At 42.0% G+C, this 18385-nt stretch overlaps 1 protein-coding gene across 1 annotated transcript in view; it reads left to right on the top strand.

The window, feature by feature from the left end:
• Nucleotides 1-473: 473 nt before the first annotated feature.
• OXCT1 (3-oxoacid CoA-transferase 1) overlaps nucleotides 474-18385 on the top strand; it is a 144538-nt gene continuing 126626 nt past the window's right edge. Inside the window, exons 1-5 of the mRNA XM_061189222.1 lie at nucleotides 474-706; nucleotides 4527-4635; nucleotides 6368-6458; nucleotides 11025-11160; nucleotides 14476-14625. Coding sequence (XP_061045205.1) covers nucleotides 629-706; nucleotides 4527-4635; nucleotides 6368-6458; nucleotides 11025-11160; nucleotides 14476-14625 — 564 coding nt within the window. The 5' untranslated portion in view covers nucleotides 474-628. The remainder of the gene's footprint in view (nucleotides 707-4526; nucleotides 4636-6367; nucleotides 6459-11024; nucleotides 11161-14475; nucleotides 14626-18385) is intronic.

Raw genomic sequence — 18385 nt, 5'->3', positions numbered from 1 at the left:
CTGTCTGATCACACTTCAAGGAAGATGGCTCGTGGCAGGCTCTCAGAGCAAACTTAACTCTACACAAGCCAGGCACAGGTGTGGGGAGAGGGGACTGAGAAATGGAAGACGTGGGAACGCTGTCCAGGCGGGGGGAAGAGAGGCGGTGGGCCCCCAGGCAGGTACCCCTTTGCAGCCCACACAGGTGCCAGACACTGACATGAAAAAGCAGCAAGCTCCGGGAGAGGCCCTCCTGAGCCGCCCGAACGCTAGGCCAAGGCTTATCCCTGACCTTGGTAAAGACAGATAGATACCCGCGGCAGCTCAAAGCCGAGGGGCTGCGGCGGCAAGTGCGCGCAACACGACGGTTTAAAATACGCCCGACGCGAGGAAGCACCTGAGCGCGGCCGGGCCGGGACTTTCCCCGCGACCCGCCCCGGCCGCGGGCCCCGCCCAGCATCTCTTCTTCGTCAGCCGGAGCCCGGCCCCGGAGGTCCCAGGGCGTCACAGAAGCGCGATCGAGCCTCCAGCCCGCCCCCTGCGCGCCTTCCTTTTCCTCCCGTTCGGTGACGCGGAGGCCCGGGCCGCGCCTGCTGACACACTCACACGCTCGCTTCGGCCCGGCCTGCGCCCGCCCCCCCACCCAACCATGGCGGCTCTGACACGCCTCTCCTCCCGCCTGCGGTTCTGCGCCTCCGCCCGCCGCCCCGGGGGCGCCTGGTCCAAGGTAAAGTGCGGGTGAAGAGCAAGGCCGCGCGCCGAACGAGTGCGGACGAAACACCGAGTGGTGCCAGCGTTTTCTCCTCTGTCCGAACCCACCCGCTCCAGTCCGGGAGCCGGCATCCTGGGCCCCGAGACGCGACGACGCTTTCCTTGCCTGGCCACTCTGCCGCATGGCCTCCTTGGCTTGGTTCTGCACCTGCTTTCCCGATGGGGCGAAACGAGGCAAAGAAGCGCGCGGAGAGGCTGAGGGGCGGGAGGACGCCTGGCAGCGCCGCCGCGCCCTTCGGGGCTCGCTCGCGTCCTCCCGGGCACGCGTCTCCGCTTCGCGGGCAGCCTTCTGGGAAGGGGCTCTGGCGGCCGAAACGGGACGAGGAGGGTTCGCTTGTTTAAAGGGGGCAAGGGGAGACGGCTGTAGCTGGTAGGTTTGCGCTCCGATTTGGGGACCTCGGGGCGGGGGCGCCTCTAGAGGCCCGGAACCCAGCGCTGGGCTAGCCAGGGGTCGGCTTGACTTCACCGCCAAGGGGATGGAACGCTGCGCCCCACCTCCCGGATAGGGCTGCGCCGCACCTCGGCGGTGGGAAGGGGAACCCGGACCGGAGCCCTTGCCTGGGCGTTTACCTCCCCACGCGGAGGAGCCTGTAGAGGATAGGCGGTGGCTAGAGCGCGGGCTTCGGGCGCTGGCGTCCCTTCTTCCGAGGCTCCTCGGGATTTCCGATTTCAAAGCCTTTTGCAAACCTTGTTCCGCCTTCACTGCAAACACTTCACGAGTGGTAGTATCCTGAGGCATTCGCGCCGCGATTGTTGGCTGACGTGTAGTCTTTTTTTGCCCCATGCTCTGTCCCCACCTGTAAGCCCACGTCCCGGTGCGGTTCCTATTCCGAGTCCTCGGACAGGACCAGAGCTCTGAGTCTTGGAGGGTGGCTTACCTCGGCTACGTCCATCACCACGGGAGCCTTTTCCTTGGAAGAGACAAGGAAAAGTGATGTTTTTACTTAGCAGCGTTTTGAGTAATAGTTCCGAGCTTGAAAGCGTGCCTTGCGCACTTGTGTACTCACAGGGAACTGCCCCGCCCCATTGCTTTTCCTTCTTCCCCACGTCCACTGTCTGAGAGTGGTGAACGCAGAGGGGCCACCAAGCCCCGTAGGTAAGTGCTAGGATGATTTAGAACTGGAACGGTTTACTCATAAATGCTGCTTAGGAAGCATTTTGATAATTGCAGATAGCTTTGGATATGTAAAGCATTATTAAAAGGGAACTCGACCTTGAGTCAGATTGCTGTGGGCGCTGAAACTAATGCAAATCAGGACACAGCGATATCCTTGGGCCAAGGTCAATATCATTCCTTCTTTTGACAGTTACTTATTTGCCTAAGTGTAACTTACTCATTTTCTTCAGTATATTGTTAAACTATTTCCGAAACCCAGCAAACCTCTTCTTAGATGGCCGAGCTACAAATTACGGGTTTTTCTGTATCTCATCTCTCCTTTTAGGTTTGATTATCATAGGTCCAACTCCAGCTTCCCTGTGTTCCTTCGGCGCTTGGCACTTAGGGCTCTTACTGCTGATTTAGCCCTTAATTCCTTACCTCCTGCTTGCGTTAACTGTTAACACTTGTGTACTTGTTTAACTTTTTGAATGTGTGTACATTGTCTTCATAACCAGATGAAATTTGCAGAGACCATATTGTATGCCTTATTCTCTGTCTCTCTCAACATTACACACTACCCTGCATAGAATAGACACTCAACACCTTTCATAGGTGGATGAGAGAACGCTGTGGGAAATTTACGTGGTAACCTTGAGAATTTTTCTGCTAAATCTACCCAACAGGTAAAATGAGATAGGTTTTTTTCTTTTTTATTTATGATAAACATGTCTTTCAAACTTGAGTTTGCATCAGAATTACCTGGAGGCTTTATTAGATAGATTGCTGTGTTCATCCCCAGAATTTCTGATTTAGTAGGTCCTGGCTGGAGCCCCATACTCTGCATTAATAAGTTCCCAGTTGATAATGCTTCAGGTTAAGTTAAGTTTTATTTGGGGCAAAATGAGGACTGCAGCCCAGGAGACAGAGTTTCAGATAACTCTGAAAAACTGCCGGAAGAGGCAAGGGGAGGGGCCAGGATATTTAGAAGTTTTGCAACAAAGAGCAGGTAATTGGGAACGTCAAAAGATTGCTGTTAAATATAGAAAACCAGATATCTCAAGTTAAGGAATTTAGCACTTTTTTTCTCTGTGTGGGAAGATGCGAGAGTCTGGGGTCACTGAAATCATTCCTTTGATATGCACCTCAGCTATCAGGGGCCTGTATTTTCACATCCTGAGTTTCCTCAGGGCTCACTGCAGGGAGTGGCTGCAGTCTGATAGCTGCTAGATGGTAGGTATTCTTTTCAGCCCTCAGTTTTTTCAGGGCTCATCAGCTCACATTGGAGGACTTGCAATCGCTGGTGACTGTGACATTCTTTGTTTACTGATATGGCAGGAAATATTCAATTTCTCAGCCTACTTATTCAGACTATCAAACTTTTAATTTCTAAGATTAAAAATATGTTTTTGGGTGTATGTGTGTGTTAAAACAGAATCAAGTAACTCCTTGCTACTTGAGAATAGGGAAGAGGAGAAAGCTGTTTGTAACTCAAGCCCTTTCTTTTCTGTCCCCGCCTCTACTTATTTCCCCATGTTTGGGCAGTGTGCCAGGGTATACCATGCTCCTCATCTGACCTTGACCAAGGTTGAAATTTAAAAGGACAAAGGTCATTTGGGCAACCTATATCTTTGTAGATCTCATTTGACTTTCAGTATAGTTCTCTTAAATTTTCTTTTGTATTAATTGACACTTTTTATGAAAGGAGTTTTTGGAGGAAGAAAAGAATGACAGAGCTCATTTTTGCTGCTACTTTGACCCCCTCGGGGTCTCTGTCTGGGAGACTGATAGGCCGTGGATGTGAGCTTACAACCTCGTTGGGCTGGTTAAGGGGCAGCATCTCAGGAGTCAGGTGTCATTCTCTCTACTCCCTCTCTTTTTAGGTTGACTATGTAATGAGAATAAAGCAGAGAGGATGTTGAGTATGAGTGATTGATTGCAACACAATCGACTTTATCATTTTTTCCTGTCCATATTGTGGATGAAGTGTAAAGAGGGAAACAGTTTAAAACTGATGGTGAATGCTCGCTAGATAGTCTGATTTGCAACAAATAGTACACTGGGGTAAGACTAACCATGCCTCTCTTGCAGGTAACAGTTTGCTACTTTTCTCCAGCATCCATAAACTTCAGGCCCCTTAGGGGAATGAGTTTTTTGGTGTGCTGTTCTTTACTTGTCCTTTCAGGAGGCATTCTTTGACACCCAAGATTGGATCAGGGTCCAAATATGTAGTATTTGTAGTATTGAGAGCAACAGTTGTGTCTTAATCCTTACCATCGATAGATTGAAATAAATAGTGCAGAACTTGGCACATAAATTTTGGCACAGTAAATATTTGTTGGTTGTGTTGCTATCAGAAATTGATGCTTGATGACACCAATATTGTGAATTTGAGTCCCAGTGTACAGGTTATCTACTTTCTTTCACTCTTCCGAGGGGCCGCAAATGACACAGAGTTTTCCTTATATAATAAAAGATATTGATCATAAGGGGATTCTGGTGATAATCTATGGATAGAGTATGTCCATCCTACTCTTAAGATGAACTGCTTACAGCCCAACTCTTTCAAAGATGAGCTAGTGAAATTGTATAGATAAAAATTGAATACATCGTTATACATGGAAAGCAAACGCATGTTTCCAAATGTTTTTTCACTTAAAAATGTTTTTTAATGTTTTAGGGATGTGTTTGCTACTTTTCAACCAGCACACGTCGCCATACCAAATTTTATACGGATCCAGTGGAAGCGGTAAAAGACGTCCCTGATGGTGCAACAGTACTGGTTGGTGGTGGGTAATAGTATTGTTTTTCTTTTTATGGTAACAGCCTTATGTTTTTAGCAAAGCAGGGAAATTACAATGGCAAAGTATGTAGATTAGAAATGCCACTTGTTTTATTACTTAGTTAATAAATGCCAATTATTAGAAATGCCAATTATTTTATTACTTAGTTAATAAATGCCAATTATTGGAAATGCCAATTATTTTATTACTTAGTTATTCATTATCTTATTTTTATTTATTTATTACATATTATCTATTTTTTATTACAGTGTCCCCTTCCTGAAAGCTTAGCAAGGTTTAGCACTTTATGTTTTACCTTTTCTTTCCTTTTGTGTTTCTTTTTCTATTATTTTGAAAAGCTGACGCCTTAAATGGTGGTATCTTATTAGTAGCTTTGAAAAATCCCTAGATTCTTGGGAATTCATTGATCTCATCAGCCCACAGCTAGTCACTCCTTTTGTTCCTCCTCATTTTATGAGTTTGAGAGCACATATGCCTCTATCTGTTAGTGAGTCTCCCAAGTTCTTTGCTTCTCTTTGTTTGGAATGTCTTTTAGCACTACTGTCTCGCACTCATTAAACTTGCTGCCTAATTCTTATATTGTACATTTCTTTGGATTTCTAGGCTTTGATCACAAAAATCAAGGCTTATTTTTAAGGCTGCTCTTCATTCATTCACTCATTCAACTCAGCAGTCATTGAACTTTAGACCCAGTATCATTTGAGGAATTGTGGAAGATGTAAAGAAATGAAAGTCATTGGCTTAGGCTTCTAGATCTGCAAAACCTACTCAGGCATATAAAACAAACATGCTTGAAAAAGTGACTGTACAAAGGTTCAATTTTAAAGTGGGAAAATAATAGATATGTAGTTAAGTGCAAGAAGAACAACGTGTAGCCGTATTAACACGTTGCACTTGGCCTTATACTTATGAATCAAGACTTGACAGTGATGTCTGGTACTATATAACGATGTAAAACATTTGGATACAGCTGTATGACCATTTATTTTATTTTTTTTGAGGTTAATTTGTGCTTTTATTTGCCAGTAGACTTAACCAGCGTGGCCTGCAAACTTTTTTGATGTAAAGACACATTTTACATCACAATCCAACAAACACACACACGTATAAAATATGTATACATATATAAGTGAAACAGAATTTTGCCAAAAATGTCTATCCTGAGTGTTAATTCTTTTTTTTTTGAGACTTTTTTTTAAGCAGTTTTAGGTTTACAACAGAACGGACAGGAAGGTACAGAAATTCCCCATGATCCCCCTCCCCACACATGCATAGCTATTATCAAGTGTGGTAGCTTTTTTTTTTTTTTTTTAAACCAGGGATGAACTGCCTTGGCACATCGTAATCAACAAGTCCATGGTTCATCTTAGGGCTCACTTTAACAAAGTGAATAGTGTTGCATGTTCTATGGGTTTGGACAAAAGTATAATGACATATATCCATCATTATAATGTCATACAAAGTATGTCACTGCTCATAAAAGCTTATGTACTCTGTGTATTCATCTCCCCCCTCCCCTCAAATTCCTGGCACCAGAAATTTGATCTTTTTATTGTGTATGACTATTTATTAAGTTGCTGAGATATGCCTGTGCATTTTGCTTAGTAGGTCTAATAATGTGCTGGTATATTTTTTTTATTAAAAAGAATGACACATACATTTCCCTAAAAGAACGTTACCCTCTCCACAAATTGTTTATCTTTTTGGCTCATTATAGGTTTTGGGTTATGTGGAATTCCAGAGAATCTTATAGGAGCTTTGCTAAAGACTGGAGTAAAAGGACTAACTGCAGTCAGCAACAATGCAGGGTAAGCGTGCATTTTTAAAACAATTGGCTTGAAAGAAAAGACAATCCTCCATGATATTGAAATGAAGTCTATCAGTGAAATGAAAAATTTCCCTATTGACAAGAGCAATATGCTCAAGGATCAAAAGATCATGTTTATTGGGACTTCCGCCGCAGTCCAGTGGTTAAGACTCTGCACTTGCACTGCAGGGGGCATGGGTTTGATCCCTGGTCAGGGAAACCAAGATCCTGCAATGAGAAAAAAAAGAAAGTATGTTCAAATTGAGTCCTTCATTTTAAAATTTAAAGATGTTCCTTTATGTTGTATGTTATTGTAGATCTTTATTTATAAAGGAAGATGGACATCCATTTGAAATCTGTTTCAAGTCTTTTCTTTTGGTTATGCCCTTACCCTAGATGATACATAAAGAATACCATCAATCATTACAAATGTTTCTGGTCTTGGGAAAAGGAGGAGAGTATGCAGCTGGCACTTAAGACAGTAGACTCACATATCAAAATGGTCAAAAATGAGCCATAAAATTTTAATGATGAATGACCTGCATATTAAGATGTATTTAGTTATCAAGGAAAAAGCTATTTTTGTGCAAAATGGTAAATTGTCAGCTCTCCTTTAACAATGAAAGACTTTAAAGATCTTAAAAATTAAAGAAATTAACTGAATTGGCAGTTTAGTCTGTTATCATAAATGCAATTTAGAAGAAATAGCACGGATTATTTAGGAAACAAAACTGATCTACATTTGTGCTCATTTTTCCCTTTGCTGAGTTTATTTATGCTATTATTTTCATTTGGAAGGCTCTCCACTTCTCTGCCTATCCACATCTTTCCCATCTTACAGAAGAAGCCCTATCTAATTATAGAATTGCTCTAGCCTTCATTGATCTTTCCCCTTTCTGAATTCCTCTGGAGATGGTTAGCCTTTCTTTGTGTACTGAATTGTATTTATTATCTCTGATGTATATTACAGGCCAATCCTGTTACTTGGAATAGTTTTCTTTTTTCTTTTTATTTATTTTTTGGCTGCTCCACGTGGCATGCGGGATCTTAGTTCCCCCACCAGGGATCAAACCTGTGCCCCCTGCAGTGGAAGCACAGAGTCTTAACCACTGGACCGCCAGGGAAGTCCCTAGAGTAGTTTTCTATTTCCTACTATGCTTAGCCTGTAGTCTCAGAATCACCGAGAGTTGGAGCTGGACGGGATTGTAGAGATCATCTGTTCCAGTTCCCTCATTTAACAGGGGAAACTGATCTGTAATCAGGGAAGTAACTTGTTCATGATCACTTGACATTTCTTAAACACATCCTGTGCCCTTTGAGCTGACTTTATATTTATTAAAAATACTTTTGATTATCAGTACTTGGTTGGGTTTTCCTGTTAGCTCAGTGCTTACAAGGAGTGGTGTAGATCAATGTAAATTCTCGATGCAGAGTAGGTACCGATAACCTACTTCCTTGAACTCAAAGAAGGCACTTTGCACACCCTCATTGGCAGTTGATTCTCATAATTAGAGGAGTTTAAATCCTTGAGGTCTATAGGGATGAGGGCTTTGTTTTGATCCTTAGAGTCAGATAAATGAGGACAACTTAGCATCACTTTATTGGAGAACCAATGACATGGTTTGAGTTGTTGGGTAAATGTAGAGAACATGGAATTAGAAGTAATGGTCATCACCAATACGTGGAATCGAAAAGAATGATACAAATGAACTTATTTACAAAACAGAAATAGACTCACAGACATAGAAAACAAACTTATGGTTACCAAAGGGGAAAGGGGGCAGGGGAGGGATAAATTAGGAGTTTGGGATTAACAGATACATACTACTATATGTAAAATAGATAAACAAGGACCTACTGTATAGCACAGGGAGCTATATTCAATATCTTGTAACAACCTATAATGGAAAAGAATCTGAAAAAGAATGTATATGAATATATAACCAAATCACTTTGCTGTACACCTGAAACTAATACAACATTGTAAATCAACTATACTTGAATTAAAAAAAAAAGAAGTAATGGCTATTTTCTCCTTTAGAAAAAGACTCCATCTATATAAGTTCTGCCTGAATTGGAAGTCTTTCCAAAGCTCAGGATTCCTGATTGTCTGCTTTTGTTTTATTTGCTTTTAATGATCACTAAGACCTGTTGGCCTGAGGTACCACTTACTTTGCTACGGAGTATTAACTGTTAGTCTTGATATGACAAACCCTACCTTAGGATCATTCAGATGAATTAATACTTTGATATGGATTGATTAGGAAGGCAGGAAAATTGCAGATGTTCCTTTGATTTTTGGAAGACTTTGACACATGAATTACAAGCCTGTATAAACCAAAAGTTTCATGATATGCTATATATCAACCAATTAAATCACAGAGCCAAGGGAAGAATAGGTGTGCTATATTAGTTATTTTCATTTCCTCGTGACAAGATAATTTTGGATTACAAAAGGTGGGGATTTAGACAACTCCAAGGGCAGCCCCACTTCTATGTAGAAGACTAATAAATGCTGACAGGTAATATGTACAGCAGTCCTCCCTTATCCGTGATTTTGCTTTACGTGGTTTCAGTTACCTATGGTCAACCTTGGTCTGAAAATATTAAATGGAAAATTCCAGAAATAAACAATTCATAAGTTTTAAATTACAGGCTATTCTGAGTAGTGTGATGAAGTCTCGGGCCCTCCTGCTCTGTCCTGCTCTGGATGTGAATCATACCTTTGTCCAGTGTACCCCTCCAGTTGGTCACTTAGTAGCCACCCCGGTTATCAGATCCATGGTCATCAGATCCACTGTTGCTGTATCCTCGGTTATCAGATCCATGATCTGTATCACAGTGCTTGTGTCCAAGGAACCCTTATTTTACTTAATAATGGCCCCGAAGTGCAAGAGTATTATTAACAGTGGAGAGCTGTTTCCTCCAGCCCTGGGCCTGATGGGATGAGGGGAAGGGGCTGTTTGGACCCAGAAGAAAGCCTATGGAGAGGGCTATCCAATGTGCTGCAGACTGCCAGGGAGAGAGCCAAGGGAATAGATGTCCTGATACCATTCTCCCTCCACCCCCCCCACCCCCCCACGCCCACCCCCCGCCGGTGGTGCCTTACACTGGCTGAAACCAATCAGCAGTGGATGGGCCCAATCAGAAGCCAGAGGGCAGGGCACCCCATGATTCAGTCTATACAGGGCAGCTGCCTCAGGCTAGAGGTTGGAGAATGGATCCGGAGGGACACATAGCAAATATCCAGCATGAAGACTTGATGATTTTCATTTTTATTACAAAGGAGCCAGTGAGGAGGGGGAAAGTGAAATCAAGCAATAAATTCATTTGACAAATGGTCAACAGATGTTTATGTAGAACCCTATCTGGAGGAAGAATTTCCAAGAGAGATGGAAAGGCCAGTTCAAGGCCCCTAGACAGGATGTCTGGTGTGTTTGAGGGACTATAAGGAGGCCAGCGGAGGTAGAGAAGTGAGCAAAAAGGAAAATGGGAGGAGTGAGGTCAGAGGTGTGAAAGGGCATCCCATCCCATCCCAGGGGGCCTTGTAGGCCACTCTAAAGTCATTTGCTTTTACTCTAAATAAATGGGTACCAAGGCAGGGTTTTGAGCAGAGCAGTGACATGATCTGACGTATTTTATTTTATACTTGTATTTTTGGCTGTCATTTTATGAGTAGATCGTAGCAGGCAGGAGTAGAAACAAGAAAGGTTACTGCAGTATCTGGGCAAGAGATGGGCCAGTCCCAGAGAGGGAGTGAGAAATGCTCAGATTCTGGATGGATTCTGAAGGTAGAGTCAGGATTTTCCAATAAAGTTGCCGTGGAATGTGTGTGTCAGAGATCACACCATGAGTTTTGTTCTGAAGTAGTGAGGATGGGGCTGCCATCAGGTGAGATGAGGGAGGCTGCAGATAGAGCTGAATTGAGGGGAATAGAATTGTTTACCTGAAGAACTGAAGGCCTAGCTAGATAGTAATTAGCAGTAGGTAAAAAACAAAAAACGTAAAGCATTTTGTGTAATGTTTTGCAAGAGCGACTTTTTAGTGATTTGTAGCCCTCTAGTGGACAAGTGTGTTATCAATCTTCAGGGAATTCTCACATCTCAAAAATGCACTCTTGAAAATACTTGTCATTTAGGCTTTAGTTTTCTTTTGAACCAAGTAAGAATAAATCATGCAGGTATTTCTTTTACACCCATGGTGGGTGGGAAATGTTATTAGATTCAATATTGGAAGCTAGGACTATAAAACAAGTCTATCAGGAGGTTGACAGTTACCTGTTACCTGAACTACTTTAAGGTATTCAGTGTGTCAGGACAGTTGGGGGGAGGTTAGAGGCTTGGAAATGCATTCTGAGAATTAGGAAAGAGTTAGTTGAGCGGGAATGGCTACTTGTGGGCATGAGAAAAATGAGGAGGGAGAGTGAAGTCGAAGTTGGGAGAAAAGGAGGTTGTCAGGAGAAATGTGAGTGGTTTGTCATATAAAATTTCAAGTTTTTGAATGTAAGTGATATTAATGTTTTATCAGATGTCCCTTTGATTGTAAGCTGCTTGCATTTTCCTTCTAGGGTTGACAACTTTGGTTTGGGCCTTTTACTTCGATCCAAGCAGATAAAACGCATGATCTCTTCGTATGTGGGTGAAAATGCAGAATTTGAACGACAGTATTTATCTGGTGAATTAGAAGTAGAGCTGACACCTCAGGTAAAAAAAATTCTTTTTTTTTTTTTTTTTTTTTTTTACAATACTAACTTATTTTAAAATTTACCTTTTTCCTCCTAGAAATTTCATTGTGTAAGAGAGGTAAGGTAGAATGCTCTTTTGCCAAACCAAGGAAATGTGTTTATAGGTCACATCTCTTGATTGCTAGAGAACTAATATTTTGTTGCTGTGCACTGAAAAAGAAGGTGAAAATATCTAGGCTTCAAGATAAAATTTTAAGTTTGGCCCTATAATGTATATTTCATTGGAGCGTGCAAAAGAAATTGCTGGAATGTTTGATGAGTGTCCTAAAAGTCAATTCCTATGAATCACAGAATTAGAAATTTGTGGGGAATCTGGTCTTGCTGAGACATAGGAAAGTAAAGGCCATGGAGGGACTACATCACAGAGTAAGTGCTGGGATCAGAGCCCAGGTGTCTAGAGAGCTGACGCCATTACAAAGGAAGCAGTGATTGCAATTAATCTAGCAAGTTTCTGCTCACTTTATACACCATTTCCTCTCCTAACTGATTGAAGAGTTTGTCACTGAGCAAAGTTTTTGAAGCCATATGAGTAAAACAAGGGTCTACAGGTTGTATGCATTACTCTTCCATTTTGACATGGTCTGCCTTTATCTCTGCAACTGAGCCCACCACTCTGCTTTATTTTGTCAACAGAATGTATTATTACCACTGACTTCATCAAATTGGTAATAATGTAATATAGCAGAATTTTAAAAAATTCAATCATTAAATCACTGTATATGCTTATCTGGAGAGAGCAGGCATGGGAGAACTGTTTTTTCTACCCGAAGCTTCACAGTGTTTTTCCAAGTCACACCTGTTCACTCTACAGTGTTGGCACCTGTGCCTCTCATAGCATTACACATGCTTGATTTATCCAATCTTCATTTAAAGTTTTTTGAGAATAACAAAAGGTGTACTATCTTCATCGCTTGTGCCGCTTTTACAAAATACCACAGACTGGGTGGCTTAGAGAAGAGAAATTTATTTCTCACTGTTATGGTGGCTGAGAAGTACAAGATCAAGGTACAGGCTGATTTGGTTCTTGGTAGGGGGAAGGGAGAGAGGGAGAGGGACAGTGAGAGGGAGAGGGAGAGCATGTGCAAGTGAGTGCTCTGGGGTCTCTTATTATAAGGACACTAATCCTCTTTGATCAGGGCCCCACCCTTATGACCTCATTTAATCTTGTTGCACATTGGGGGTTAGGGCTTCAACATGTGAATTTTGGGGGGGTGGAACACAAATCCGTCCATAGCATATAGTTTTCATCTTCACATTATAGGTTGAGGTAACATATCCTTTGAGTTGTGGAGCTATTGAAAATTAACTTTTCAATTACCTTTTTTATCTTTTTTTTTTTTTGACTGTGTTGGGTCTTCGTTGCAGTACGTGGGCTTCTCTAGTTGTGGCACACGGGCTCTAGAGTGCGCGGGCTCAGTAGTTGCAGCACACGGGCTTCTCTCTAGTTGTGGCGCACGGGCTTAGTTGCCCCGTGGCATGTGGGATCTTAGTTCCCTGACCGGGGATCGAACCTGCGTCCCCTGCATTGGAAGGTGGATTCTTAACCACTGGACCACCAGGGAAGTCCCTGCCTTTTTTTTTATCTTTTGCATTATCCCTTATTTTGTCAGAGGGCATATACATGGGAAAGGAACTTCCTTAATATTTCTTTCACATTCTTCCTTTAAGCTGAAAGAAGTCAGAATTTCCTGCCCCAACTTAGTGGTGCATGAGTAAACATTGGCTCTGGGAACTCGTTTTGCAGCCTGAGAGCCAGGGAGGAAGTGCTGATGAAGTGGTAGGGATTAGGACTCCCTTGGGGGTTGGATGTGGGGTCTTGGTGGTACCTGCAGGGGGCCTGTATGTGGCAATAGTCGATTTTCATGCCTTTGCCCAGTTGGACAAAGAGGAGTATAGTATTCAGGGAGGGTGGACATAAAAAATATTTTAAAGTAGGGAGTGTTATTATGGTTGTTTTGATGATTTAATTTTTATGGATGTTATTAACTTAAAATACCCAAAATACAGGGAAGAGTCACCTCTGTCCATCAGTTAGAACAGAGAACCAGGTATCTGGAAGGTTTTCAGTTATGTCACAGGTCCATCCTTCCTCAGAATATCCTGCCTATTCCAAATGACTCAGTGTCTGAAATCCCAGCTGTTAGTCCCTTCTTTGAGTTTAGTATTTAAAGGCCCCAGTTCAAGGGGAAAATTGTTTTCAGGTTGGGACAATATTAACACACCATCATTAATATCTAAACCTAGGGAATTCCCTGGCAGTCCAATGGTTAGGGCTCCGTGCTTCCACTGCAGGGGGCACGGGTTTGATCCCTGGTCGGGGAGCTAAGATCCCACAAGCCGCGTGGCACAGCCAAAACAAAACAAAACAAAACAAAATCTGAACCTATTCTTACTACTGATTAGCTAGTCAGTTATCTAGTCTGAATATGATGTAACTAGACCGTAACAAGATGTTTCACATTAGGGAGCGTGTCAGGAAACGTTCGGGTCCAGAGTTATTACCCTGTGGGAAAACCGGGTGGAAAGGCCGGTGGTGGTGGAAGAGCTGGGGAAATCAGGTTTGAAATCACTGGTCCCTAGAAGGGGGACAAAGATGATCAGAAGAAGATACAAAAAAACTTTACATATAGCTGTTCCTACTCTGAAACAAAATTTGAATCTCTCTTGGCTTTTTAAAAACCATTTTACCTGTATGTTGTACTCCTTGTCTAGCTTGAATTTTTCCTTAGTTAGATAATGTAGTAGATAAAATACTTATGAGAATGGTTTAGAATAAATTCTAGATAGGTTTGAATGTTTTACAGTATTATTGTATAATCATAACATTGTTATTAAAGATAAGGTTCAGGCCATGCCTACATAGAGCACACAGTAAAACAGAAAATTTAACTGTATGCTTTTTAATGTATACAGTTAAAGTTACATACTTCAGATTTAGAAATTTATTTAAAAATATTACAGATAGACTGATGTAGAATGTGATGTCAAGAAACCAGTGGAGACATGGAAGCTGAAAGCACTAATATACAAATAAGCAGTTCCATTAAGAATTAAGGGTTAAGGATAGAGAGGTTGTTGTCTAGAAAGATAGTAACTGTTTTACATTGATATTCTAGCCTGCGGTGTCAACGAGACGAACGAGTGTGCACTGCTGGGTGTGGTTTAGATTGATAAACACCTAGAAAACAGGGACGGTGCCTGTAAGTGTTTCTGTGTCTGCAGACAGAAGTGTGTTTAATGGACTTCTAATGCAGTGTTGTTTGCTCACTTGTAGGGCACGCTTGCAGAGAGGATTCGTGCAGGTGGGGCTGGAGTGCCTGCATTTTACACCAGCACAGGGTATGGGACCCTGGTGCAAGAAGGAGGGTCACCGATCAAATACAACAAAGATGGCAGCATTGCCATTGCCAGTAAGCCAAGAGAGGTAAGAAAGCTGGATATCTCTATCAGCACAGGATTCCAGGTGAACTTGTTGGGTAACTAAGTATAAAACCACACCTGTGTGAGAACAAACACTGTCATTCATTCCGTAATGTAAACACGTTAGGTAAAATTTCTAGCTAAAACTGAGCATCTGCTAGTAATTTAAATCACATAGAGAGACCAGAATAAATAAATGAGAAGAAAAGAATCTGTAATCCGTAGAAGAGGTGCAAGTCAAGATTAGTTTTATGGTAAGTTTTAAGAAATTTAGGAGCGTTTATAATTGCTGATTATGTTTATGTGGAAAATAGAGTAGATGTATGCTATATATGGTATTAAACTCTTCATGCTCAGGCCCCTTCTGGATGTGATTGAAGGGGGAGAAGAAAGCCAAAGAAATCACACGTTTGTCTACAATCTTAAAAAGCGGGGGCAGTTGTAACTATATAATGGAACAGAGGGTTCATATTATCTCCTTTGTCCTTCATTTTGTATACTGGACATATTTGAATAACTGAATAACTTAGTTTTATTTAAAGTGCTAGATAGGATGGGGTATCTTTATCCTGGGTAACTTCACTCACATATTAGAAAAGAATAGGGACTTACCTGGCAATCCAGTGGTTAAGACTTCGCCTACCAATGCAGGGGGTGTGGGTTTGATTCCTGGTCGGGGAGCTAAGATCCCACATACCTCACGGCCAAAAAACCAAACATAAAACAGAAGCAATACTGTAACAAATTCAATGAAGACTTTAAAAATAGTCCACATCAAAAAAAATCTTTAAAAAAAAAAGAAAAGAAAAGAACTCTAGATATAGGTATTTGAGATACTCAGGTTTGAGCCAGTTTTTAAAATGACACAGGCCAGCTCTATTTTTAGTATCTTTCCCTTCTCCCTGCCCACATGGCTCATGAGAGTTAACAAATGTTGCAGAGATGCTGAGCTTATCTCTAGGGAAGCGAAAATTTAGTAAATCAAGGGCTTTTATAACCTTTCTGCTTATAGGGATGTTAGCTCTGCACGTCCGTGATTTGAGGGAAGATAAAGGTCATGCCCTTGTCCCCTGCTGTCCAGCGTTTGTCCAGCAGCGTCCTCCATCTGGAGCTTTGCCTTTCTGATTAGAGTGACCTATATTGACTCAAAGCTTTTGTTAAAATTTTTCATACTCTATCTTGCTTCTTTCTTTACTGCCTAATTAGGTTTAAAAAGTTTTTGACAAAGTAAAGGACAGGAACCTAATTATTAAGATGGATCTTGGTTAATATAGATAAAGATGCCTGGCAAAATCGGGTGAATGCTTTGAGAGCTTGCTAGAAGTTACAGCATTAACTCTCCTGGTGAAAACATAGGATAGACTAGAATCTGTTCTGAATGCCTGGGTTCATTTCAGCCTGGAGTCAGGTGTAGGAATCTAGCAGTTTTGTCACTTTGTCTGCATCCCCTAGGAATACAACAGTAATTTCTTGAAATGATTCTTATTAGCTCTTTGTTCTTGATTGTGGTGGGAAGAGGAAATGAGTGAATTCCTTAGGTCAGTGATAGTTATTGAGGACCTTCTGTTTGTCAAGCACTGGTCTAAGTGTGGTGGAAAAAGGGGTGTTCTAGACCAAGTCCCCCTGACAAGGAACAAATAGACAAACACACAGTGTCAATACTGGAAGTGCTGTGAACACAAATCAAGTAGGGCAAAGGCAGAGAGGATGATGAGTGGTCAAGAAGGTGTGCTCCAGGCTGGGTCAGGGAAAACCTCTCTGAGTAGGTGACATTTGGTAGAGACCTGAATAAAATAGGGAATGAGCCAGGTGAAGATTATAGGTTTGTGCTCTAGTCAGAAGGAAGAGGAAGGACAGGGTCCCAGGGCAGGCTTGCCTCATGTGTGGAACAGCAGGGCAGTGAGACTGGAACAGAGTGAATGAGGAGAGAGTGGTAGGGTTGGAGGTTAAGGAGAGGCAGGAGCCAGACCACACGAGTTTGGCCTTTACTGAGTGTGGTGAGAGGACAACAGAGTGTTTTGAATATGGTGGGACAGTGATGGGATCTGAGTTACATTTTGGAAAGAGCACTGTGGCTGTTGGGTAGTGAGTTTTTTGCTGGAGACCCAACAGCAGAAGCAGGGAGACGGATGCAGAGGCTGTTATATTAATCCAGGTGGGAGTGGAAGGTGGTTTAAGCAGTGGAATTTGTGAGAAGTTGTTGCAATTGGGAAATATGTTGATAGTAGAGCCAACAGGATTTACTGAGTAAGAAAAGACAAGAATCAAGCATGCTGCTTATTGAAATGGGCCGAGCGAGGGGGTAATCAAAGAGCTCTGCCTGGACTTGGTGCTTTTGAGACGTTCATTAGCTTCCAAGGGGAGGTGTTCTGTAGGCTCGAGCTCAGCTCCAGGAGGGTTGAGAGCTGGGGTAGGAACTTTGGAGGCATCACCATGTGGTGTTTAAATCCATGGGACTGGGGCTGGAGTGTAGACAGAGAACAGCTCTTTTACATTTAAGGGTTTAGAAGAGGCCTGACATTGAAAGGTTGAAAAGAGGAAAAGGAGCAGCAAATAAGATGGGAAAGAGTGTCTAGTGAGTGGAGAGGAAACCCAGGGGAATCCGGTGATTTGGAAGATGGGAACTTTTACAAAGGAGGGAGTGATCAACCGTGTCAGAGTATGAAGAGGTTGGGTAAGAGGACTGGAAATTGACTATTGGATTTGGAAACGTGGAGGTCATTGGTGACCTTAAGCAGTGATTTTTCTGGAGAAGATTTTTCTGGAATGGTGAAAATTTGACTGGAGTGGATTCAAGAAAGGACTGAAAGATGAGGAAGTGGAGACTCTGAAGTGCATAAGTCTTTTAAGTGAGTATAACAGCTAGTTTGACAAAACCAATTCCTCCCCTGTTTTAAAATTTTAGAATAGTGAACACTTAGCAACTGCTGATGTGTAGACCCTTCAGGAAATTAGATAACTGGAATAGAAAGAAACGCCAATGTTTTTACTTTGCCCTGGCTTAGCATATATTTAGATATATATGTAGTTCTCTAGATCTGTGTAAAGGCCTCAACTATCATCTCTGGTGATGACTGAAATACATAAGACAAACTATATTGATGTATAGGGTACAAATGTCTTTCATATAATTTGTCTAAGTTCATATTAATATGATCCTCATTCATCAGTGATTCCCTAAATTCATTAATCTTTTCTAACAGGAAAGTGGGATAATGTCTTTAAGGAAACTGTTCTTTAAGAAATGATTCTGTTTTAGTGCAAATCAAAACTACAATGAGGTATCGCCTCACACTGGTCAGAATGGCCATCATCAAAAAGTCTACAAATAATAAAATGGTGGAGAGGATGTGGAGAAAAGGGAACCCTTCTACACTGTTGGTGGGAATGTAAATTGGTGTAGCCACAATGGAAAACAGTATGGAGGTTCCTTAAAAAACTAAAAGTAGAGTCACCATATGATCCAGCAATCCCACTCCTGGGCATATATCTGGAAAAGACAAAAACTCTAGTTCGAAAAGATACATGCACCCCAATGTTCATAGCAGCACTATTTACAATAGTCAAGACATGGAAGCAACCTAAATGTTCATCAACAGATGAATGGTTAAAGAAGATGTGGTACATACATACAGTGGAATATTACTGAGCCATGAAAAAAAATGAAATAATTCCATTTGCAGCAACATGAATGGACCTAGAGATTATCATACTAAATGAAGGCAGACAGAGAAAGACAGATATCATATGATATCACTTATATG

Source organism: Eubalaena glacialis, chromosome 4 (assembly GCF_028564815.1).
Source record: "Eubalaena glacialis isolate mEubGla1 chromosome 4, mEubGla1.1.hap2.+ XY, whole genome shotgun sequence".
NCBI classification, from domain to species: Eukaryota; Metazoa; Chordata; class Mammalia; order Artiodactyla; family Balaenidae; genus Eubalaena; species Eubalaena glacialis.
This window is presented reverse-complemented; position numbering and strand designations above follow the sequence as displayed.